The sequence below is a fragment of the Thamnophis elegans genome, chromosome 4 (genome assembly GCF_009769535.1).
Source record: "Thamnophis elegans isolate rThaEle1 chromosome 4, rThaEle1.pri, whole genome shotgun sequence".
Taxonomy (NCBI): domain Eukaryota; kingdom Metazoa; phylum Chordata; class Lepidosauria; order Squamata; family Colubridae; genus Thamnophis; species Thamnophis elegans.
In genome coordinates, this window is record NC_045544.1 from 18,311,106 (window position 1) to 18,336,878 (window position 25,773).

At 39.8% G+C, this 25,773-nt stretch overlaps 1 protein-coding gene across 12 annotated transcripts in view; it reads right to left on the bottom strand.

Annotated features, from left to right (window-relative positions):
- Nucleotides 1–15,415, bottom strand: part of SNAP91 (synaptosome associated protein 91) — a 106,911-nt gene extending 91,496 nt beyond the window's left edge. For 2 of the 12 annotated variants that reach the window (XM_032215125.1, XM_032215120.1), the window contains exons 1-2: nucleotides 14,649–15,145; nucleotides 13,455–13,614 (exon numbers count right to left, since the gene is read on the bottom strand). In XM_032215125.1, coding sequence (XP_032071016.1) covers nucleotides 13,455–13,584 — 130 coding nt within the window. In that variant the 5' untranslated portion in view covers nucleotides 13,585–13,614; nucleotides 14,649–15,145. Of the gene's footprint in view, nucleotides 1–7,297; nucleotides 7,354–13,454; nucleotides 13,615–14,648; nucleotides 15,158–15,196 lie in introns of those variants that run through there. The other 10 variants (XM_032215123.1, XM_032215124.1, XM_032215119.1 and 7 more) reach the window with 9 other exon arrangements.
- Nucleotides 15,416–25,773: the final 10,358 nt, after the last annotated feature.

Sequence of the window (25,773 nt, forward strand, 5' to 3'; positions counted from 1 at the left end):
CGAGAACTTGTGGATGCTCCAACATTGAAAGTTTTAAAGCAGAGATTGGACAATCATTTGTCTGAAGTGGTATAGGGTTTCCTGCTTGAGCAAGGGGTTGGACTAGAAGACCTTCAAGGTCCCTTCCAACTCTGTTATTCTGTTAAATGGGAATTCACATATTCTTAAAGAAAACATACACTGGTCTCTTTGTTTATCTAGGTTAGTGATGGCTAACCTTTTTTGTCGTCGAGTGCCAAAAGTGCATGTGCACCCTCACTCATAAGGCAATGTGTGCTTGACACCCTCTGCACCCCCACACCCCTGTGCATGCATGTACGATCCCCTGTGCTCCCCCCACCCCCACACATGCACACACAATCCCCCCTGCGCCCCATTTTGGGCCGAGTAGCCCTGCTGTCTCCTGGAACCAAAAACGTCCTCCCGCTGCCCCCTATGCATACACATGCAACCCCAACCCCCATGCATGCATGCACATCTCGTGCACGCCCCCCGCCCCGTGCATGTGCGGCAGAGACCCAAAAATCAGCTGGCTGGCGGGAGACATGTGCGCATGTGAGGTGGAGCTGAGCTGGGGGGATGGCTTGCGTGCCCACAGAGAGGGCTTTGCGTGCCACCTATGGCACGCGTGCCATAGGTTCGCCATCACGGATCTAGGTGGTCCCCATATTTTTTGAACATTTATTTATTGATCTGCAATTGCAAAAAGTATGAGAAATAGAGCACAAGACGCATCATTCATGGTATGCAGGTACTTTATTCAAATCTGAATTGCACCAAAGGTTTTTGTTCTATTTCTCCTATTAAAAGAAATACTGTTCTGTTTAAATTATTTTAAAAATTTGTGTCAGTACCGTAGCTATGATTTCATCCGAACTCTGAATCACAAAGTAATCTTAAATGTGCTCTTCCCCATTTTTCTCTGTTCAGGTCTGCAGTCACACATGAAAAGTGAACACAAATGCATGGTATTATATAAGAGAAACAGCCAAGTTCACTTACCTTCTCATTGGTGACAAGTAGAAATGATCTCTAATAATAAGCAAGGGAAAAGGTGACTGCAAGAGTTTTTAGTAGTGCAAGATTCATTTAAAAAGCTAAGAGTGGAGGCAGACTTGATAGGCTGCCCCAGCTATAATAGAATCTTACAAGTATTATGATCTATAATGGTTTTTTTTAAAGACCCAATCACTTTCGTAATATTATTTCTAAGATTCTATTATACTTCTGTCAGCCTATCAGGTCTGCCTCCACCCTTAGCAATTTAAATGAATCACACACTACTAAAAACTCTTGCGGTATCATACATATGGTTTTCTTTTGTGGATTTCACTAATCGGGGAGCTACGGCTGCATCTAGCTCTTCACATGAATGCTTGCAATACTGAACTTCAATTGTTCATGGGGGGAAAAAACCAAGCATTTTTAGCAAATGCACAGACAAATAACTAGCTTGGGGGTTCTCCTTGATTTCAAACTGTCAGCAGAGGCACAGCAGGCCTCAATAAGAAGAAACGCCTATGGCTGACGAACCATTTCCAGCCCTATCTGAATAGGGATAGCTTAGCTTCAATAATTGATGCTATAATACATTCTGCACTACTGGGAAAAAAGACTCACGAACATTGACTTGAAAGCCCAAATTTGCAGGCTTTATAGAACTAGCTTGTTACTTAGAGGAGGGCTGAAAAGGATACATAATACTGGTTGCTGAACTGATGGGCTGGCTACCTGTGAGCTACCAAGGCTAGATAAAGGCTTAAGAAGCTTAGGATCCAAAAATACAAAATACTGCCTCTCCCAGTATTAACCAAGTAATGAGCTAAAATCAGGGGAGACCACAACCTGTGGCCCCAACTGTTAAGATGTGGCTCAGAATGTCCTTCTGATATCCCAAATTCTATTTTACTGAGTAAGAAACATTGTTAGTCCAACTGTTTTAAAAAACAGTTAAAGGCATTTGTATATCCTGGCATTTTCAGAATAGCTATTGTCCCAAGATCAGACTGTTTTTCCATTGAGCTCTGTTTTAAACCCTTATGCTACTATTATTTTTACTGTCTTGTTTTATAGAACTTTGTATTTATCCTGTTTTTTTCCCCTGCATTCTATTCCTAATAGTCTTGTCCTATCAATATTAAAATATTAGCCCACATTTAAGTATTATTATTCACTGCAATCAAATTGGCTGAAAAAGAGAGCTGGGGAAGTGTTAAGTCCTAGATCAGCGATGGCTGACCTTTTTGCCATTGTGTGCCAAGGGGGGGGGGGTCATGCCCAGGCGTGCCCACTCCTATAATTCCATGTGTGCTGGCCCCTGCGTATGTGCACATGCCCCCCATAATATGCACGCGACCCCCGCCACCACCCCCTGTTTTTGGCACACAATGGCATAGTGGATCTGTTTTTCACCCTCCCCAGGCTCCAGAGGTTTTAAGTAGCCTGGGGAGGGTGAAAACGGCCTCCCCCACTCCCCCAGAGGCGTCAGGCGACTTCCCTGAAGCCTCTGGAGGACGAAAAACAGCCCTATGGGCAACATGGAAGTTCGAGGACAGACTTCCAGGTTGCCCTTAGGGCCGTTTGTCACTCTCCAGAGGCTTCAGGAGACTTTTCTGAAGCCTTCAGATGAAGAAAAACGGCTCAACATGCAAATGGGAATGGTTAACGGAGGATTGGCTGAAACCCACCCATGCTCTGCCAGCAAAAACGGAGCTCTTGGGCTCTGTTTTCAGCTGGGATGGCCTCCTGCAACCCTCTGCCAGTGAAAACAGAACTCCGCATGCTCGATTTTGCTGGCAGAAGGCTGCAGGGGGTCATCCTGGGCAAAAAATGGGGCCCAGGGGGACTGTGCACAACCCCCCCAAGCTCCATTTTTGCTGGCAGAGAGTTAGCAATAGCAATAGCAATAGCAGTTAGACTTATATACCGCTTCATAGGGCTTTCAGCCCTCTCTAAGCGGTTTACAGAGTCAGCATATTGCCCCCAACAACAATCCGGGTCCTCATTAGCAAAACAAACTAAAAGCAAAATAAAACAAAAGGGGAAATGTTTCCCCTTTTGCATTTGAGCATTCAAGAAGGGACAGGAAAGGAGAAAGGGAAAGAGGAAAGACAAAGAAAAATAAAGAAAGATGGGACGAGAGCAAGGAAGGAAAATAAGGAAAGAGGGGAAGAAGAAAGGAGAATGAAGAGGGAAGGAAAAAGAAGAAAAGGAAGGAAGGAAGGAAGGAAGGAAGGAAGGAAGGAAGGAAGGAAGGAAGGAAGGAAGGCTCCTGCCTTGGCACTTGGCCACCAACAGCCCTGCTTCCCTTTCACCATCCCCTTGTCTCCTCCTTCCAACCTCTCCTGGTGGTCTCCCATCCTACTGCCGAGGATGCTTTGGTTACAAAGCTGGATCTACTTGCATGGAGAAGGAGTGGGTCTCCCTTTGACCCATACATTTTGCTCTCCCACACACATCATGAGCAACCTGGCCAAGGAGAGTGAGAACAGCAGCAGCAGCAGCAGCCTCGAGCAGATAAGTGCAGCAGAGCACCCCTCCTCAAGGAAGTGGGGTTGGGTTGGGCTGTGGAGTCCCTGTGCCCTGGGAGCTCAAGGGCCTGGCTGGCACTTGCCCTCTGCTATGGCTTACGGCTCTGGACAGCCTGCACCACTGTCTGCATGGCCTGAGAGGGACAGCAAGGCTCCTCTGGAGGACAAGGGTTTGGCCATCTCCCTGGTCTCGCCTTCCTCTGCTGGAGACAATGGATCCCCCCCCCCAGCCCCGCCCGGGCCACCAGAGGCGCTTCCAAAATGAGTGACTTCGAGCTGGCCATGTCCACTCCCCACCCCCGAGGTCAAACACAACCCTGATGCGTCCCCCAATGACACCTCTGTCCTATATAATATATATCCAACAAATAAACTTAAATAGCCCCTCCCCGCAAAGTCAACAATAAGCAAATAATACTTCTTCATTGTAAACCACCCAGTGAATGCTATAAAGTGCTATGGGTGGTGATGGTACAGAAGCCTAAATGCTATTGCTAAATGCTATTGTTTCTTCTGACATGAAAACCTAATACACTTAGTCAGAACTTGTACAAATTTATTACTTACATGCTGCTTTGAGCTTATATTAGAGATACCTTGAGAAACAATACTAATGGTATGAGAAATGTCTACAAGAATCAGGAAGCAATCATAATATATCTAATATGCTACCTAACATCTCTGATACTTTGCTTTCAAAGGACCCTAATTAATTTTCAAATGTATTTCCTTGATCATAAAAACATTACCTATTTCTTCTTTGGATAATTCCTTTTACAGGCAATTCCTTTGACCAGAGTAGTTAAAACTCCTGTTAAATATTAAACTGTATTTCAACTGCAGTCTCTTTACTTTCTTTTAAATTTCAATAGCAATACACACTTCAGTCTTATAAACCATTACGTACAGAAACATATAGCTTTATATCATTGTTTTCTACAATTAAAAAAATTGGTACAGCTAAACCAATAAACTGGGCTTAGAAAGAAGAGAACAAGCCATGATATTAAGCAATGGCCTGCAGTGATTCAATATGCTGCCTCGACCTAATTTTCATGTCCATTATTTCCAATTTGTCTGGCTTCATATGCCTCACCAAGTTTTTTTAACCATGCTTTATATGCAACCATATAGAATGCCTGATAATTCATTAAGCCATATAATTGCAGTTATATTTAGCAACCTGTCCAAACACAGGTGTATTGGATGTAGTGCAGTTAATGTAAAAATTTAAAGCACAAATTTGTAACTAAGGCTTATTTTGTGGCTTACCTGTTAAGCAATGGCTTTAAATGTCATTTGAATGCAATCTAAGAACTAGTTTTTTTTGGGGGGGGGGTGTCTTTGTGTCTTGAAGTCCTAACAACTGCCTGGACTATTATTCCATTTTTACAATAATTGGGAAGAACTGCACATCACAGGAAACCAAATAAATGACATGATAAGAGTATTGCATGTACATTAGGTAATGATAAATTATAGTAAATTAAAGCCTCATGGAAGGGACAATATAAGAACAGAATTCAAAAGCACAAAGCTATACAGTTCACTGCTTACTGAACACAATTATATAAACATCTGAACATTCCAAGAAGGCCCCACATCCATTTGCACTACACAGGTGACCCTGAGGACACAGATAAATCTCCAGGTGGCCTCAACCACTCTCTAAAAGAATGCAAATGTCCAGCTGTCTGCAAGGAGTATAAATTCTTCCATTCCCACCATCCAGTCAGAGCTGAAGAAGCTTCTTGGATCAGAAGTGAACTGTCTTCAAAGAAAAACCAGAAAGTCCAGTTGCCTCTTGAAAAAGCACCTTTGGGGCAACCATAACCTGGATGACTGATAATCTCCATAGATGTCTGAACCAATACAACAGATATTATTGGTAATTAAGCAAAACTGTATAGTTCCACTTAGAACTCAACAATCTGGCCCGGATGACAATACTACTTTATTCTGTGCTTAACCTTAGTATGTCATTTAACTATGGGCCATGAAACTGAATACTTCTACCTTCTCCTTATCTTAGCTTTGGTTCTGAGTATTATTTCTGTCTGGGGATGAATCTAATGAGAGTTACCCAAAAATAAGCCTACTTTTTCTTCCACCAAATAGAGTCTCTGGGACTAGCCAGTGAAGATATGGATTTGTATTTTTCACAAATAGCAATAGCAATAGCAGTTAGACTTATATACCGCTTCATAGGACTTTCAGCCCTCTCTAAGCGGTTTACAGAATCAGCATATTGCCCCCAACAATCCTGGTCCTCATTTTACCCACCTCAGAAGGATGGAAGGCTGAGTCAACCCTGAGCTGGTGAGATGTGAACAGCCAAACTGCAGAACTGCAGTCAGCTGAAGTAGCCTGCAGTGCTGCATTTTAACCACTGTGCCACCTCAGCTCTTATAGAAATGAGATACAGGAAGTTATGACTGGCTAACTACTTCAAAGTTACCATGGATATTGACCATGGAGTTACTAACTTCCTTACGATTAACATTTAAGATAACATAAGCTATGGGCAAAATCATAGTTTTAGACTGTCTCCATTCTGGGAGAGGTTGAGCCTAGAACGTTGGAAGCAAATTTTATATGGATTAAGAGTTGGCTTGCAGTTTCATCATTCACACTTTGAGGCATGTCAAAGTAAACCTCTTAGGCAAGCCTACAAAGCAAGAAAGTGTTGTCTATTTTTTTAAGTAGTAAATTTACATCCTCACCCCTAAAAAACAAGCTGCTGAGCACTTCCAACCCTTGCTACCCTCTCCTGCAGTCCAATGGCTTTACTAGCCACAGAACAACTGATTCTGATTTATTAAAATGGCCCTTTGCCCTTGCCAAGTGGTGCAAGCCTGATCTTATAGAATACTTAAATGACCATGGTCTGCAAATGCGATCTTGTCAGATAATTTATTGCTGGAAAGTGTTGCAAATACAAATTTACCAATTCACATTTTTATCGACAACAGAGTATATAACCAAGCCATCATTGTCTAATAAAATCAAAACATTGGAAACAGACAGCTATCCTGAATATACTTATTAGGAAGTTGGCTTCAATGAACCAAATGACAAAATAATCAAATGTTTATTTGGATGTAATTAGTCAGATCAGTTAACCAAAGGTTTTTTTTTTGAGAGAGATATGCATTAGACTAAAATAATAAAAGCAATAAAAGCAACATCAATGATCAACCTAAGGATACAATGTAAAAAAATATAACAGAATCTTTCCCATCTGTTTAAAAATGCAAAATGTCTTTCCTTTGAGCAAAATAAACCAACAAACAAAAAATTAGGAAGTACTTCCAAAGATGGTGCACTACAACGAAGAGGTGTTTCCTCTTCTACCTGAATTTGCAGTGCAATTTGATGAAGATATTTGCAAAGGAATCTTGGCAGGTAGCCTAAGGATCTGGTCAGATATACAGAGGAGAAGATCTTCCATTAGATTCTGGCCTCAAACTATCTCAGATTTTAAATGCATACATTAATATTTTGAGTTGGATACAGAAAAGGGTTTGGAACCAAGCAGCTAATGAAGCACTAGAAACATCTAACCACGGCAGTTATTTTGGACAAACTAAAGTTTGAAAACATTTCATACATGTCATTCAGAACTCAAAACAACAGAATCTATCTGCTCTTCTCATTGTAATAATGGATCCAGGAGCACTTCCATAAAATAGAACGAGATTCCTTCCAGAAAAGGCTCAACTAGAGAATGAACCACCCACCACTTGTAATTCCTTCTCTGGACTGACCTTCAATTTATCAATTCGCATCCAGTCCATTATTCTGCTCAGATATCGATATCCACCTGGGTTAGATGAGAAGGAGAAATGAAATTGGGTGGCCATCCTCATTTAACATTTTCACTTCTATTTCCAAATAAAGTTTACCTACAACTGCGGGAGAAAGTGAACCACGGGGCTTATCAGGGCTCAGTATAAATTGCTAAGAAATATAAAACAGTAAACTTTTTGGTAATGGATGTTGAAGTAGAAATTGCATTACTATAAATAAAACTCTCTATTCTCATTCCAGACAGTTCATCAAGACATATACCATGCTCAAGGTTACTGAAAATTTATGGGAGGCCCAAGTGAAACCTAATGGTTGTATCTACTCTTTCAGCAATGTCACCTAGTCTGACTAAATCATTTTTTCCAAGAGTATTTAGAATTTGTCACTAACCAGTCATCTAACAATCCGTCCTTAAGAAAAGGATGATACTAATTACTCTGATGTTCTCCTCCACTTCTGAATCCAAAGATTTCTTCAAGGATGTTCCAATGCTGCCTCTTTTCAGGATGGCAATACAATCTCATTTCAAAACAAGGAATAGATTCTCTTGGTTCCTATTAGCCATTCAGGGGTGGGTTCTTGCTGGCTTTACTACTGGTTTGCCTGTGCATGCGCTTCGCACTGAATGCACAGTTCAATTAAAATTGTTCTGCACATGCACAAAACTAAAAAAAAACCAAGATGGTGGCGGCGACGGCGGTGACTGGGGAAACGGTTTTGGGGCATGGCAGGCCTGGGTCGCTGCCAGTTCCAGCAACCCAGGCCACCATACCATTACTGGTTCAGCCGAACTGGGCCACACCGGTAGGGAACCCACCTCTGTAGCCATTTCATCCTTACTAAATTCTAGCAAGCTAAAGGATGGCATCATACATGCAAGAGGTAAGGTAAACATATCCAAGGGTATTTTCCAAAACTTTAAACCTCAACCGAACTCAAGCAGAGCAGACAATGAATATCTCCGTTCTAATGGAATTCCATCAACAATGGCGTGTTAAATAGGAGCAATTTTTAGCTTGAAAGATTTTGCAAATTATTACAGTTAACCATTGAGAATATGGCCAAGTCCCTTTCCGGAATAAATCATAATAAATATTTCAGTATATAAAAGAGCTTCACCAGATGACACTGCAAAATGCTGTGGAACTGAATCACGCTCATTATAACGGAACAGACTTCACAAAGAGCTCTAATTCAGTGTTTTTCTTTTATGTGTCATCAATTGAACCCTAGAGTTTGTAAGTCCTGGGGTAGTATGGATGGGCATTTGCATTCATGACAACTCATTCCTTTGCTGTTCGATCAGGGATTTGGGGAAAATATTCTTTTTTTTTTTTTGACTAAAAGATTCTGCAGCCTGAAAATGTTTGAAACCAATTGCTTTAACCCATGTTCACTCAGGTTCAGTAGCTGCATGCCTGTTGACTTTATTGCCAAGAACCTACCTTAATCTGTCAAGGAAAAAAGATGCCTGTTCAATTACCTGAGTAAATGTCATATTGAAATACTAATCATACCAACTGGAGAATCCCACAGGGCTCTAGCAGTGTATTTAAAACCACTAGAGTTGATTACTTTCAATGAAGCAGATGCAGAGGTTCAAAATCTGAGGCTTCAGTGCCACAGACAGACCTGATATCTTGGAATGATGTCTAAAATATGTTATCAGAGTAATATTTTTAATACGACATAAGGGATTCAATGTTGTTCAATGGAAGGCTGAAGAGTCACCATATTAACCATATTTTATTTCAATTACATGAAATCAGCTTCATTTCTGTAGGCTGTTCAAAACTACCTGTGGCTAATATTTGGAAAGTATTTATGGCATTTGCTCAAATGCTGTAGAAAAATCCCACTGCATATGCATATTGTCCCAGGTGTGATGTATAGCCACACTGAGGAATGGGTTGCTATGCTGAATATATTCTATTAGAAACATATTATTAGAATCTATTTCTGAAATTTCATTCAATACTGAATCAAACCTGCTTTTCATTACATCTCCCGATACGTTAACAGTTCATATCTCAGATGATCAAAATGGCTCTACTCCTTTCCAGAAAACAAAGAAACATGATTATCATAATTAATTATGTTTAATAATTGCCATACTGTATTCTGACCTTACTGGCTAGTGACAGATTTAATTACAAATGTTAGCATTTTGAGTGCTAGCAATCATTCTACCAATAATCGAAAGCAGAGGACAACCAAATTAAGTTCACTTGCAAATAAGTCTAAACAACCAGTTCTTTTGAAATCGTATAGTCACTGTATGTACATTATTTACATCTATAAATATAATAATGGCAGATGTTTTGACTTGTTTTACATTAGAGCCAAACTTTCCCCTTTAGCTAGGTATTGTTACCTATTTTATGGCACCAAATAAGCCATTCATAAAACACTAACCTCAATGGCTTAATTATTTTGTCTGCAAGTCTTAACTTCAGAAAAGGGAACTAGTACACCCTGGAAAATTTCTGCAAAAGTCCCAGACGCTTTTACCACATGTTCATTTATTTTGCACTTATGCCTTCCCAAGTACCAGCATTTTATTACTACAGGTGGTCCTCGACTTACCATACTTCATTTAGTGTCTTTCAAAGTTACAACAGCACTGAAAGATGTGACTTACGACAATTGGAATGTTACTTATGACAACTTTTCAGTTACGAACTTTGAAGAATGCCCCTGATCATGTGATCAAAATTAAGATGTTGGCAATGACCGTTGCAGTATCCCGGCATCATTTGATCACCTTTTGCAACCTTCTGACAAGCAAAGCCAACGGGGAAGCCAGATTCATTTAACAGCTGTGTTACTAACTTAACAACTGCAATGATTTACTTAACAACTGTGGCAAGAAACTGTTGTAAAATGGGGCAAAAGTCAGTTAACAAATGTCTCACTTAACAACAGAAATTTTTGGCTCAATTGTGGTTGCAAGTTGAGCACTACAATTAAATTTTTTAGTATTGTTTTCTAAAATCAAGAAACAGGGACACCCATAAATGGAAATACAGTGCCACAAACTACCATACAAGTGAGCTTTGCTTTTGTTTATTTATTTTTAAAGATACAACCTCAATTTTTTACCATCGCTATATGTATACAATATACATTTCTGTCATTTTACTCTTGCTTCTGTGCTTTATGGGTATACCATATTCAATCATTTTTAGAGAAAGATCAGAAAGAATGGGATATTCAGATGCTAAAATGTAAAACTGGTCATTAATAGCAGAGCACCAAGTGATTCTGGCTGCACAAGTAGAAGACATTAATGTTACCCCCCCCCCCCCAAACTAATTTCCCTTGAACTTCAGTTATAAAGAGAAATGAATTCAGGGCACCTTAAGCCTTTTTCTAATCCACCCTACACTTCACTAGTGACAAATATAATGCAAATAAGCTTTTCCATTAAGCTCTCCAAGGTCATAAAATGGGGCAAAGCTCACTTAACAAATGTCTCACTTAGCAACAGGAATTTTAGACTCAAGTGGTTGTAAATCAAAAACTAACTGTATCTATTGCAGTATTTTGCTCACTTCCAAAAACTTAACATGCTTCACAATGACATTAGTGCATTACTAAAACGTTAGCAATCTAATTCAGTATATTTTTGAATAAAATACACAAAGTAGAAATAACAATGGACTGATAACAAACTTTACTGAATTATCCTTCTATGAAATGATTATTTTGATTACTAAATGAAACATGTGGAGAATCAGAGCCTCTCTGCATGACTGCTTAGGATTATATAGATTATTAACTTAATATATTAAGTTACAACATATTAATTACCTTGCTATGGAAACATAGTAAGAAACAACAACTTCAGGGGTTGCTGTGAGTTCACTACCTTATAATTCTGTGACCCTAAAAAAAGCTGCAACAAGATATGAAAAAACAGCACAACTTGCTGTTTTAGAACCTCCTGCCTTGAGTATGACCTGCAAAATCCCAATATACCACGCAGTTGTGCAATTGTAATGTGTCATGCGAAATAAAGAGTATAAAATATAAAAGAAATAATTATAATAACAATTCCATTTCCAATCCATTTAAGATTTGAAGTTAAATCCGATTGAGATAACATACACATGCTGGAGTGTAACTCTGGCCTAATATTCAAGCACATTCTCTCCTATAAGGCCAGAAGGATTTCAAGGAAGTGTAAGCAGATTTCAGGCTTGACTAACTCAACAAACCATGTAATTTTTTTTTAATTTTAGAATGAGTTCACACATCACATTAAGCCAAAAAGAAACGCCATCACATTTTCGTATAATTGGCAAACTGGAACACTCATATTCAACACAAAAATCTACTCCTTCTTGAATAGTGCTATGTGGAGGGTGGCCATTTTGTTTCTTCTTCAAAGGGACAATGTGATGTGAAAAATTATTTTACTCCACCATGATTTCATTTCTTAACACTAATTTGTTTGGTGCGACCAGAAAAAAAATTTTTTTCAATTAAAAGGAGCCCCAGAATACTGGGCGGTAGATATTGTTTGCTGTGACTTTCCACATGATACCCTATTTTGCAAAGATTTGTAGGAAAAGGAAAGATTCTATATTTTCATAACAAATCTGCCATTGCCATGTATTTCTGTAGACTTGATCACCTTGAGATTATGGAAAGATTGATCATAAATGGACAAAAATGTTACAAAAACTATGCACGTGGCTGTATCTTCTCATTCCTACTAGTACTGGTTCAGCTCCACAACTTGCAAACACAAAATCATATATAGCATTGACTGCCCATCAAGGAGAAAAGAACTGGTGACCCACTAGATTATTATAAAACCTATGACTCATGGGCACAGATGGTAACAGCTGTAACTCAATAGTATCTGGAATGCTATAGAATAGATTGATGCTCCAGACTTAACATGAAGTGAGAATTCACTTTGATATATCCTAGAAGACCGAGGTAAAATGTCAAAAGGAATTAAAACTCACTACAAAATTTGGTACATACATTCAGTAGTCCTCATTTAAGGATTACAATTGGGACCAGGAACCTGGTCATTAGGTGAGGTGGTTGCTTAGTGAAATCACAACTGCACTTACAATCTTACTTCAGCTTTCTTTGCTTTACAAAGCCGCTAAGGTCATGGGTGCAAGGATTGGTCCTAAAGTTATTTTTCATCGTTCCAACAACATACAGTCACTAAACAAGGCCTACCTGTACTGCCAATATAACCATGACCAACATATAATACAAGCAACAGTTTGCTTGTTGAAGGACTGAGTTTTCGATTCTGAATAATGAAGTTATCCACTTGAATTATGCCTTTTCTAGTTCAACACTCCAAATACACAATGAATCATTACAGAGGTTACAATGATGAAGAACTATGTACTTGAGAGACCGCCTACTGCCAATCACCTCCACTAGACCGATAAGATCGCATAGATTAGGCCTCCTCCGAATTCCATCAGCCAGCCAGTGTAGACTGGCAACTACTCGGAGAAGAGCCTTCTCGGTGGCTGCTCCGACCCTCTGGAACGAACTCCCCGTGGAGATCCGGATCCTCACTACCCTCCAGACCTTCCGCGCCGCACTTAAAACCTGGCTATCCCGGCTGGCCTGGGGTTAAAGATTCCGACCCCTACTCGAATTGTATGACTGTTGAGTTCTTAAATGATGTAATGCTTTTATGTTGTAAATTGTTTATCCTTCCCCCACCCCTTTTGAACTGTGAGCCGCCCTGAGTCCCCCCAGGGAAAAGGGCGGCATACAAATAAAGTGAACTGAACTGAACTGAACTATTCAATACCACTAAGTTCAGAATTCTACTTGTAAATTGTTTTTGTATTGCTAGTTAAGCCAAACACTAATTCTGGACTGAATTCAGGTAACCAAAGCAAGCAAGAATATTTCACTGTTTTCCAGATTCAAATCCATCTCCTGCTATTCAAAAATGGTCAAATGGTCAAACAGAACTTCAGAACTTATGCAACAACAAATGCATTTTCCCAAGAGGCCTCACACAGGGCTTCGTCAAGACAGCAGATTAGTGTCCGAGAAGTACTGAACTGTATGCTTAAATATGCATGCACAAGACCACGCTATATATAAAAAGATGCTTACAATCCAGGTGTTTCTTCTTGGGGCCCATCACTTCATGTGTGGTTGCTTTGCAGACTGCTCTGGCTACAGCTGATCCTGTAACGCTGTACTGAGCAGCTGCGATGCGATCTGTCAGCGTCTGACCTGACATCTTCAACTAATTCTAGGACTGCTGCCACTTCTATAAAAAAAAGAAGGGGGGGGGAGGAAAACAATTGAGGGGAGGAGAAAAAGAAAAGATAAGACGATTTGTCCATTAAAAGTAGATTCCCTCTAAAGCCCGGCTCTCAGTTCACTCCTTCCCCCAACCCCCCCCCCCATCTTTTCTGTTGTGTAACTGTTTGCACTGAAATGATGTTTTAGAGATGGGGGAATAAAGAGGAAATATGACTCAGGAGATTAAAGACGTTAAGGTGTGTGTGTGTGGGGGGGATTTCTTTCCCTTCAGTGAACTGCATCCCTTGACCAATATGACGGGCTGGTACTGAAAGCTACCACCTCCCTCTACACTATTTATGTTGGAGGGAGGGCACAAGCAAAGGCTCCCCCCCCCACCCCGTGTCTCCAAAGCGCAGGCCTTCCCGACTGAGCCTCAAGAGGGCTCCCAGGATGAATTTAATAGCTCGTCTCCCATTCGGCCACTTATCCACCCCGGCTTCCTCTTGCAGCCTATTTCCACTGCAGCATCGGGTCGTCCCCCCCCCCTCCGCCCCACTCCCGCTCTCCCTGCGTTTCCACTCCGCTGTCTGAGGAGAGATTATATCATTGCGCCATATTATGCCCTCTCGGAGCCTTTTCCCACCCTCGGTGCACAGGCAGCAGCAGCAGCAGCGGCTTCCTCCTCGGAGACGAGACAACCCGCAGGCCGCTCCATTCTTCCATAGCTCGGCCAGCCCCACCCCGACATCGCACCCCCCCAAAAAAACCCTATTCCTTCGACTCCCTTGCCTTACCCCAAACCCTGGTTTTTCCTGCTCTGCAATGCAATGCCCCCCCCCCTCCCGCAGCAGCACCACCACTTCCAATGCGCAGGGAACGACGATATCAGCTAGCAGCCGCGTCTGGTTATCCGGACACAGCGGCACCCATCACCCCAATCCTCACCCAATGCTGAAGATTGTTAAATGCCTGCCAGGCCTTCCTTGCGCCCCCCACCCTCCAACACCTTCCCCCCTCCCCACTCCCGGGAACGCAGAAGAACCCAACGCGGCGAACCTGTCAACACGCTCCCGTCCTCCCGGCGCGCGCCGCCGTGTCTCTCTTCCTCTCCCTTTGCTTAGCTCTCGGGTCGCGAGAAGGCCCCCGCCGCTGCCGCCGCCGCCGATCCTACCGCCGCAACCTTTTTTGCCCCCGCCCGGCTGGCAGCAGCTGCGACGAGAAGCCCTCCTCCTCCTCCTCCTCCTCTTCCCCCCAGTTCGCACCGGGCGCTTTGCTCCAGCGCGCGGGAAGGCGCGCCTAGAGCGCACTTGGCCTCTCCCTCAGGTGCAAGGAGGCTGGCGAGGGTGAGGGCGGGTGGAGGGAGAGGAGGATTGGCCGAGAGGAAGATGCGCTAAGGCTGCTGCGGAAGCTCCGGCGGAGCGCAGCTTCTTTTTTCCACGCCCAGGAGGAGCCGCCGCTATTTCTAGCTTAATCTCCGCTTGCTCTCGCCTGGCAGCCTAATCTCTGGCGCGCGCGCGGCTGCATGCGTTCCCTGGGGTGGCCCTAGAGCGAGAACAGGGCGAATGCCTGGCAGGCGTACGATACGCCAAACCCCAATAACACACCTCTTGTCTTTCCTCCCCGGTTTCACTCTTTTCGGCTGGTTCTTTCGCGCAACCTCGCGGGTTTGGGGCGCTTTTTTTTTCTCCCCCCTCCCCAGAATCAGGTGATCCGGAGCGGACGAACCGAATAGCCCTCCAGGGGCCGTAAAACCGGAGAAAGTCCCTCGTATGCCCAAAGGGGACGCCCGTCACCGCCGGGATTTCCCCCCGTTGCTCGTCGGGGAAGGAACGAGGCGCTTAACCACGTGAGGGACAACGTTTTTTAACCCAGGTCTGGCTGGGTTTCTCAGCAGAGACGGTCCTTCCTTCCCCGTTAACTTAGTTCTGCCCTTGGCTTGTTTTATTGCACCGGGAGTGTGCGTACCTTAGATCCTATTTCACGCGTCAGATGGGGATGCGTGTAAAATAATCCTTTTTACTTGGTTGCAAACTGTGAAAGCCGACCTTGTTCATCCGTGTTTCTGTTTCTGTTATGCGTCCTGTCTTCAAGTTCTTTCGACCTCATCGTTAATATAACAGTTGCATATTATTTACTGGTGCGGTTTAGTAGATAACCAATAAAGCCTCACCTCTGAATGCGATTGCTCGAAAATTGAGAGATAATACCAAGTTTAGGGTGTGTAGTTCAAGGCAGGTCTCTAATGTTAAGTATCTCCGTTCTTCAGTGCCACTGTAATTCCAGCTATTGAAGTCGTTAATCAAACTGGATCATTGTTTTGCATCCTCTTTTTTCCTTCACCTTTCTTCACTTGTAGTCACACTGAAACTGTAAATGAATTCACAGGACTCTAGGTTTCCATAAGCCCTCAAGAGTAAAATATGGCTAAAAGAGTTTATGCTCCAGTGTATTCTGGAAACCCAGCCAATTATATATAACTTCTGTAAAGCCTTATTTCGTTTATTAAAAGGGATGCAAATTACCAAAAAAACCCCATTTGTTTTTAGAGTTTAAATTTTTTTTTCTGTGAATGTGGTATGTAGGAAATGTTGATTTTTCTTATTAATCATATTGTTATTTAGACTAAAATCAGTATGATGCTACTTCCATGAGTTTATTATCTTGGCCACTGTTTACAACAGCCAACTTCAAATCATTTTATATTGGATAGGTTCATAAGGATAATTTATGTAGAATAATGCTCGATAATAAATAAATGCAATAAACACTTCCTATTTAACCCTAACATAAAATCCTCCAGATACTGTATCTTATTTTAAAGTTTTGGGGTGTGTAGCCTCCATATACATATTTCATATATTTCCATATACAGTAGAACCTCTGGTCACAACCATAATTCATTCATTGCAACCCGATTTAGTCATGACACAAACCTAATTTGGGAAATTAACAAAAAAAAAAGGGCACGAATGGGAAAATTGGCCACGTGGAGGCAAGGGGGGGAGTGGATTGTGCATTTTTGGGTCGGAACCCAATTTGGTCATGGTCAGACGCATTCATGACCAGAGGTTCTACTGTACTTTATAGTTGCATTATATTTTGAGGCTCACAATGTGGATCATTGTGATAGATTATTGATGAGTGCAAAACAGGTAGCTGGGCTCACATGACACATGAAGCCTCAAAGATAATTGTATTGTGTGAAAAAGCTGTTGTGGTTTGTAAATCAGTGTTACAGTTCAACATAATATGCAAGTGTTGAGTCAACTGGCACTTAGGCAATATTCTGGGATTTAAAAAATGAATGTTAACTTGACCATATCCCAATCATCTAATACAGTGGTTCCCAAATTTAGCAACTTTAAGACTTGTGGACTTCAACTCCCAGAGAGCTGGCTGGAGAATTCTGGGAGTTGAAGTCCACAAGTCTTAAAGTTGCCAAGTTTGGGAACCACTGATCTAATAAAAATGTCAATCTTTATTTCACATTTGAATTTCTTCAAAACTATGAGGTAGGTATCTCAAAGTTGGCAATCTGTCAATTTTTAATTCATTAATAAAGCTTAAAGCTTAATTTCTTGCCATTGTTATTTGAAAAGTCTGTTCAAGTGAGCATCACTATTCTAAAGGTTCTGCAGTGTCTCAAATGTTCCACAGTGAGGACTGGTGAAAGTAACTAACATAGCATCTCTCTCCTTTAGCATTTTTTTTTATGGATCCAGTAGTCCATTTGCCTTTTAGTTGGATTCCTACTTCCAATTTTTATTTTTATTTTTGATTGTAATGTTTTAGAAATAAACTCAAATATATGTTATATATACATTATTTATGAACAAACTTGCAATGTAATCTTCAGAAGAAAAGCTCACCAAATACACTTTTTCCAATGGCTTTCTACCTTATCCTTTTAGCTATAGCTACCATATTTGGGCTACAAAAATACAGACATCCACAAGATAGCAGTAAAGAAATACAGAAATATCTAACATTACACGCCTGTGAGATATACTATACATTATACTTTGTTTTCTGGATCTCATGTACTTGACAACCTCCCCAATATTTACACTGCCCTCTGTCTTATGGGTTTTCTTTTCCTCCCAATCAAGCCCTTAGCTGTTTATGTCAACTGCATGAACCAATGGCTCTCCCAATCATAAATTTCTGTCACTGAAACTGCATTGTGAGAACCATGCATGTATAGCCAGATAAATGTATGAACCTACAACTACAACTATAAATATATAATCCTGCCCAAAAGCTGAAGAGAATATGCATTTACACAATCAGGAAATCAGATCTTTAGGAACACTTTGGCATGTAAAATCTATTTTCTATGATTGATTTCCCCCTGTAAATATAGCTATATTTGCCACTGTAATCATTTCTGCCTGGGTAACTTAAATATTTTAAACTGACCACTGCTTTTATAATATGTATTGCGATTAAAGTCTCTGAGTTTGTCAGCTGAAAGCCGACAGCCCTGGGTTCAAGGCTCAAATGGCATGCAGTGGGATTAGCTCCCATTATGTGCCTCAGCTCTTGCCCACCTAGCAGTTTGAAAGTGTGCAAATGCAAGTAGATAAATAGATACCACAGGTGGGAAGGTAACTGTGTTCTGTGCTCCTGGGTATATCTCATATGTTGGCCACATGATCACAGAAATGTCTTTGCTGGCTCCCTAAGGTAAGAAATGAACATGAGCATCAACCTCTCTAGTGTTGGATACGACTGGACAGGGGAAACAAGGCCTTGGGTATAGCTTGAATATATACCCTGACTTTTGGGAAGATAGTAAAGAAAAGATTTCTTTCTTACTGGAGAAATGTTATGAGAGCACACATTGAACAACGTAATTTTATTAGCAACTATACATGAAAGTTCAACAGATCTCACGTCAAATGTCTTTCAAGCTGTTTTTTCCTACTATGAAAATGGAATGGATTTGGAGAGGTCAAACTCATTGATTCCAAAATGTAGATTTGTATCCTGAATCTATTACTAGATTTCATTCTGACATTTCAATCTTCAAAGGGTTCATTGCCTTGAAAGGCACAAGTATTCAACCTAAAAAGAATGCTGACACAATGTTCCACTCTACTTGGCTAGAAACTGAAGTTGTATTTGTTTTATTTTGGGTTTACAAATGTATGTGACCAGAACATTAGACAAGCAGTTATTTGCACTATAAAGGACAAGATAGTTATTCCCTTTTTCCTTGACATTTATGGTAGTATATGGATTTATAATTAATGGGTTTAGTATTAATTAGATTCCTGTTCTATTTCTGCTAAGAAAGTATCCATTCATGTAATTGTTGCTACCGGCAATAGCCTGATCCTCTGCTCTATGCTTGACTGTTGCATTTATATAGGATTCTCACCACAGCATTAATTACTGAAGTTATTAATTACTGAGTTAATAGCATTAATTACTGAAATAGATAAAAACCTAACAAATATTGTTCAGTGGGCTTTTGAGGTATGGGAACGATAAGGACATCATCTACAGCAGGCCCAAGTTGAACTATATCATTAGAGGCATTGCTTGACCTCTGTTTCAAATATGCAATACCTATTAAAGTGTAGCTAATAGATTGACAAAAATTGGTAGAAATTATTTCGGCAGAATTAAACGTTATGGTATGTAAGCATTTGTATAATGTAGTTGAGATTGGGCTATATATATATATATATATATATATATATATATATATATATATATATATATATATATATATATATATTATTTCATCTTTGTCATGTATACCTACAGTGATTTTAGACAAGCTATTCTCCCCAATCCTCCATCAGGTCTGTAATACAAATAAAAATAATAGTGATTTATTTTATGCTTTCTAGGAATGTTTTGAAGTTCTGTACAAATAATTTTGAATATAATTAAAGCTGAGAACAAAGTAGATTTCTTTTATAAAGAAGAATTATGTCTAGTTTAATGAAAAGAAGGACTAGGTATGACATGAGAGCAGTATTCCAATATCTAAGGGGTTGCCACAAAGAAAAGTGCAAACTTATTACTAATATTATTAATCAGACCTTGAGAAATATCTGCCATAGATTGCTAGAAGGGAAATCAGACAAAGAAATTGGGAGACCTAGCATTTCAGGATTTGTCTGGATAAACCAGAACCAACTGGTCCGAGAAGCTATTTGTGATGCTCATGTTCGTTCGGGAGGTGGGGGCAGAGTGGGGGAGCATGAGATGGAGACGAGATTAAGTCAAAGAAAGATGCATGGACTTCATTTCCCAGAATTCCCTTCGGAGTTAAAATCCACCCATCTTAAAGGGGCTGAGGCTGAGAAGCACTGTTCTAGAAGCTAAGCTTCTAAACATTAATGTGGACTTTGATTTTCATGAGGGCCTTTGGCAAGTGACCATGCACCATCAAACAGGATTGTAAGTACTTTTTGGGATTGGATATAACTTTGTGGCTTTGAATTGATTTATGTAAATACATACCACGTATGCAGTGGCAAAGTTCTGTGCTGCTGCAATGTCCATAAGAAAAAAAATTGGCTACAGTATAGTACCATCTTGTACCAATTATCTGGACATACCTTTAACAATCTTTGGACCATAATGTCATTACCCACTTTTAATGTAAATACTTTTAATTATATTTTAATGTTAGTATTTTTAATATAGTGTAAAGACAAATGTATATTGCTGGTCTTTGACCGTAATAAAGATCTTACTTACTTACTGTAAATAAACTGTATCTTGTTCTTTTACCATGGATATTTTAACTGTGAATTATGTTGTAGTAAGCCCTCATGAATCTTTTGGAAGCATACAAAAGTAATAAATATATTTATATAACAAATACAATAACTGTACAACTGGATATTATTGGAAGTAAATACATTGCAGAATGAGAAACATAACATGCACAATATCAAAAATATTATTTGATCCTCCAGGTCTCTTCAAACTGCAGATTAGTGAACAAAATATGAATTATTTGTATCAAATAAGCATTTTAAGGTTAGAAAATTAAAGAGCATAGATAAGTATAGCCGCAAGATTTGACTAGGAAGACATAGAATTCAATCTATGGAATAGATTTAATGTACATAATTTGTATGAGAAAAATGTAAGGAGAAGAATAGGTCAGAGTGTGAAAACGTCAAGAAAAATCTTACAACTTCAAAGAAGAAAATCTCCTATGGCTTTTAAAACAAACTGCTATTGCCAGCTAGGGAATGCTTTAGACAATAAAAAGACTGCACAATGAAGATTTTAAATGCCAAACAAGAAAAGGATCTCAAGTATGTTAACAAATAGTGGAAAAGACTAGAGAAGTTACAAAAAAAAATATCACTAAGGTGAAAGATTACACAACTATAACCCTAAAGTAATGGAAACCAGTGAGGGGAAAGAAGATTGTAAAACTATATCAAAACCCTAAACAGATTTATAAAATGACAACATTTGCAAAGAGAGAATATATGACAAATAAAGTTGTGTATGTTAGACAATAGATCTGCGAATTAGAAAGTACCAGATTCAGATGGTCAGTGAATTGTTGATAGCTGCAAGAGAGAAAGTTTTAACAGTTCTATGTCAACAAATAGAGAACAAGAGTGTCCTAGAAATTGGAAAAGATCAGTATGATGAGAAGTGCAAACAAAACATGTAAATTAGCTTAGTATTTTTTCCACATGCAAACAGTTTTAAACTCTTACAAATAAGAATAGAGCCATATGGAAAAAGAAATGCCAAATGCCAGGCAGATTTCATAAAAGATAGAGCTTGAGATCAGACAGTTATGACAACAAAAACAGACTAATAAAAAAGCAAGAAAATTGAAAGGACATTTAGTTAACTTTATTGAGACCTTTGCTTGTGTAGATCATGCCTAAATGTGTTCCACATTAGGATTAATGGGTACATGTCTGATTATTCTAACAAGAAATCTTTATTAGGAAGGGAGCCATGGTGCCGCAGTGTAGTATTGCTGGTTGACTCTGCCCATAATCTGGAATTTGATCCTGACCAATTCAAGGTTAACTCAGCCTTCCAGGACCCAGATTGTTGGGGGCAATATGCTAACTCTGTAAACTGCTTAGAGAGGGCTATGAAAAGCACTATGAGCGATATATAAGTCTTGCTATTGCTACTGCTGTTATTATAAACAAAACAACATCGTAAGAATTTAATTTGAAGAAATGGAGTGGTTCAGAATATAAATGGGAGTAAGATAAGGACACATATCATTTCTAATTTATAAAATAAATATTTAAAAAGACAATCTTGAAAGGGTGACAGCTGGAATCCATACTAGAGATCAAAATATTAAAAAAAAAAAATTAGATGTGCAGACAATAATACTTTGTTTGCTAAATGTGAAGAATACTTAGAAAAGTCCATTATGAAATTGAAGTCATTAATGAAAGTAAAATGAAACGTATGTGACAAATGTCAGGGCTGTCTGTCATCCTATTACATACTCGCCCAGAAATTCGTGCTGTTGTTTTAGTTAGTAAATGTAGAGCTAAAACATTTTTTTTCACAGCCATTACTTTTCTCATAAGAAAGAGGAGCTGCTACAGTGTAGGCAAGGAAGAAGAAAAGCTGCTGACACTTAAAGGACTTACATGAGAGGAAGGCAAAAATAAGGGTGGAAGTCTTGAGATGGGGAGGCAGTTTTTCAGTGCTACAGATTTGTATGATCTGGGGCTGGGTCCAGAAAAAGACTACTGAAGTGGTTTAGAAGGGTCTCAAGATTCCTTCCACAAATATTTCTTTCTAATGCAGATGGGTTTCATGGGACGTTAAAGACCAACAAGCTTGTGAGAAACTACCAGCCAAACATATTCACTTAGCCCTAAATATAACGGAATAGCAGTCCACATATTTCATTAACATTAGGGATCTGTGTAAATCCTAAAGAGTGATACATACGTTTAGAAAGCTTGGAGGGATGCATATAAATAAAGCTTTTGTTTTATAATTGTCTTGCCCCTTCACTAATACTTATTACATTAGAGGAAGATGAAAGAGTACAAGAAAGGAATACAGTATGGCTTCTTTAGCTGTTGTAAGGAAATGCTGCTTTATTTTTTGAAAAATGAAACAAGCAAGTGAGAAGAGAAACCAACAACTTCCTTTATTTTTGCTAAAAAGAAAAGGGGGAAAAAATTACAGGAACATATTGTGTACTGTCGGTTGGATGGATTCCATGAACCAGTGAGGGCCTCATGACACTGGGTTAATGTTAAATATTAGAAACACAAAGATACTGTCAATCTGCATGCTTAGTGTACTTGTAATTGATAGTGAAGATATTATCTGGAAAAAAAATTAACTGAATTTTTTTTTAACCCAGAATGGATAGACATTTTCTGCCATATAAAAGGAACTTACAGGTCCAGGCCATCATTCTTTTGGTGGAATAATGTTAAATAGATATAGTTCATTATTAATATAAGTAGTAATTAACATTAATCGTGTATATTTTATCTATGTGTATCCAGGGTGTGTGTGTGTGTTTGTGTGTATCTCTGTGTGTGTATTGCATAGAGAAGGAATGGAAGGTATATTAAAATCCTGATTTCAACTGCAACGTCTCTTTGATAAAATTTGGCTCATGCTTCAATGTTAAATTACAGATAAATATGTTAAAGTTCAGTGTATTCAACCATTTTGAGTTACAAGTGATGCAAAGACAGCTTGAATTATTTACTTTCCCAGTTGAGTGGAAAGACAAGCAGTAACATCACTGCAATGTTCTAGTAAGAGACCCACCTGTCAGCTCAAAATGCTGTCTCACTCATCTGTCATTTCTTTAAACTACCAGCTTTCATGCTAGAACATACAATTATTAAGCCACTAAACAGCAAGACAATACATTTCAGTCTTGTTATACATATTGAATGACAAATGCTATTTTATACTTTAGTTGTGGGAAGGGCCTTTTCTCTTCTAAGTGAAATATATTCCTTGCAGACTTTATAATGCTTGTTTGTGGAAAGATGTTATGTTTATTTAAGTTTATGTTGATGTTGATTATATCCCATCTGAGATTAGATATTAGAATTAGAAATGTAAACCTAAACATGTACGCAAAAAAAAGCTTACGTAGAGATTGGATTTTGAAAATGAATGAAGTTGCAGACTGAGAACAGAGCAGCATGTTCCTTAAAAAAAAAAGCGGGGGGGGGAGGAAAAGTTCTGGTGTGTTTCCTGTACACCAGACCTTTAATAAATGTGGTATAATAATTAACTTGCACATTGCTACAAATCAAACATTGCTTAAGTAGTAGTTCAAAGCTCATATTTTCTTAAAATAATCGAGTTTTCATGGTTTCTCAAATTGGGATGTAGCTTATATGTAAGGGAAGAAATATTGCCCAATTTCCAATGTAAGTGGGAACCATTTTTGCTAAAGCTTGTAAAAATTGTTAAATTGCTCAGCTGAGGATTTGGTTTTGTCAGGGAAAAATGTAAGTCTGGGGAAGGGAGTCTAAGGGATTATCTGCACTATCCCTCTCAGCTCTGCTTGTCCTGTGCTCATGCCAGCTGGACCTCAAGCAAACTTTAAGAGGGCCCGTCTGGAGTCAGATACTCTGACCACAGCTTGAAAAGTATTCATTTAGGACTGTAGGCTACTACATCCTCACATTGCTCAATTCCCCTGCTGTTGTAGTCTCCCTATCAATTGCTTTCGATGGGTAGACTTATATTGTTGTGTGTTTCTTTTTTCAGTCGTATTCAGTTCCCAGAGGCTGCCTGGACAACTCAAGTTTGCTTGGCAATGTTTTTCAGAAGTGGTTTGCCACTTTATTCTTCCTAGGGCTGAGAGAAAGTGACTGGTCCAAGCCTATCCAGCTGCTGGTTTTGTGCCCAAGGATCAGTGGTGGGTTTCAAAAATTGTTCAAACCTACTCTGTGGGTGTGGCCTGCTTTGTGGGAGTGGCTTGCTGCCCATGTGACCGGATGGGAGTGGCTTGCCACCCATGTGACCGGATATGAAGATGCCGACGACACTTGTCAGAACCACCTTAAATTACCTCACACACAACACTGGCATGTATAAGAATATGATGTAAACTTGTTTTTTAAATCTTTGGTTTGCGTTAAAACAACTTCAACACACGCAATGTTCTGATTGCACCACAAACGCAGTAGTCATCCTTACCTTTCACAGAGGCACTGAGTTTTATAAATATGAGCATGATAGTGTAGAATAATCATATCCAAGGACCAGTCGTGGTTGGAACCTCTTCTGTAGGTGTGGCCTGCTTTCCGGGCCCACTGGTGAAACCTCTTCTAACCAGTTCGGTAGATTTGATGAACCGGTTCTACCGAATAGGTGCGAACTGGTAGGAACCCACCTCTGCCAAGGATGTATACATATACATACATATAAAGTACATGTATATCTGTATGTATGTATATAGCCTTACATGTGGATTACCACAATGCACTCTACATGGGCCTGATTTCAGAAGCGATAGCTGGTCTTAATGGCATGAGCAATTCAGATTTGAACTCATTATGCCTACACTTAGCACTTGTGCTATGCAAGCTACAGTGGTTACTAGTGAGCTTCCGGGTACAATTCATGGTGCTGGCTGCCACCTATAAATCCCTTCAAAGCATAAAGCCTGGCATCCAGAAGCTCTCAGATAGTCTGAGGACTTAACCATTTGGTGTGTGGTGTGTTTTTGTTTGCGGTCTATAGTTTCCTCTATTATATTTAGCTTTATGTCATGCTATTGTGTCTTTTTTAAGGCATTCTGTTGGTTTTGTGCAGCTTTCACAGTCCATGCTGATCAATCAATTAAATAAATAAATAAAAACAAATAAGCAAAAATCAAATGAACAACTACTTTTGAAATGAAAATTACGTTTTGCATTTTCTATGCTTTTCCTGAGTAACACTGGTTCAACCTTTTGCTACAGCAGAGGTGTCAAACCTGCGACCTGCGGGCTGGATGCGTCACGCACTAGCCACACCTACCCCCAGTTTAGCAAAGGGGGAAAAGTAGTGATACATCACATGACAACAATATGATGCCATGAGTTGACACCCCTGTGCAGAGGTGGGTTCCTACCAGTTCGCACCTATTTGGTAGAACCGGTTCGTCAAATCTACCGAACCGGTTAGAAGAGGTTCCACCAGTGGACCTGGAAAGCAGGCCACACCTACAGAAGAG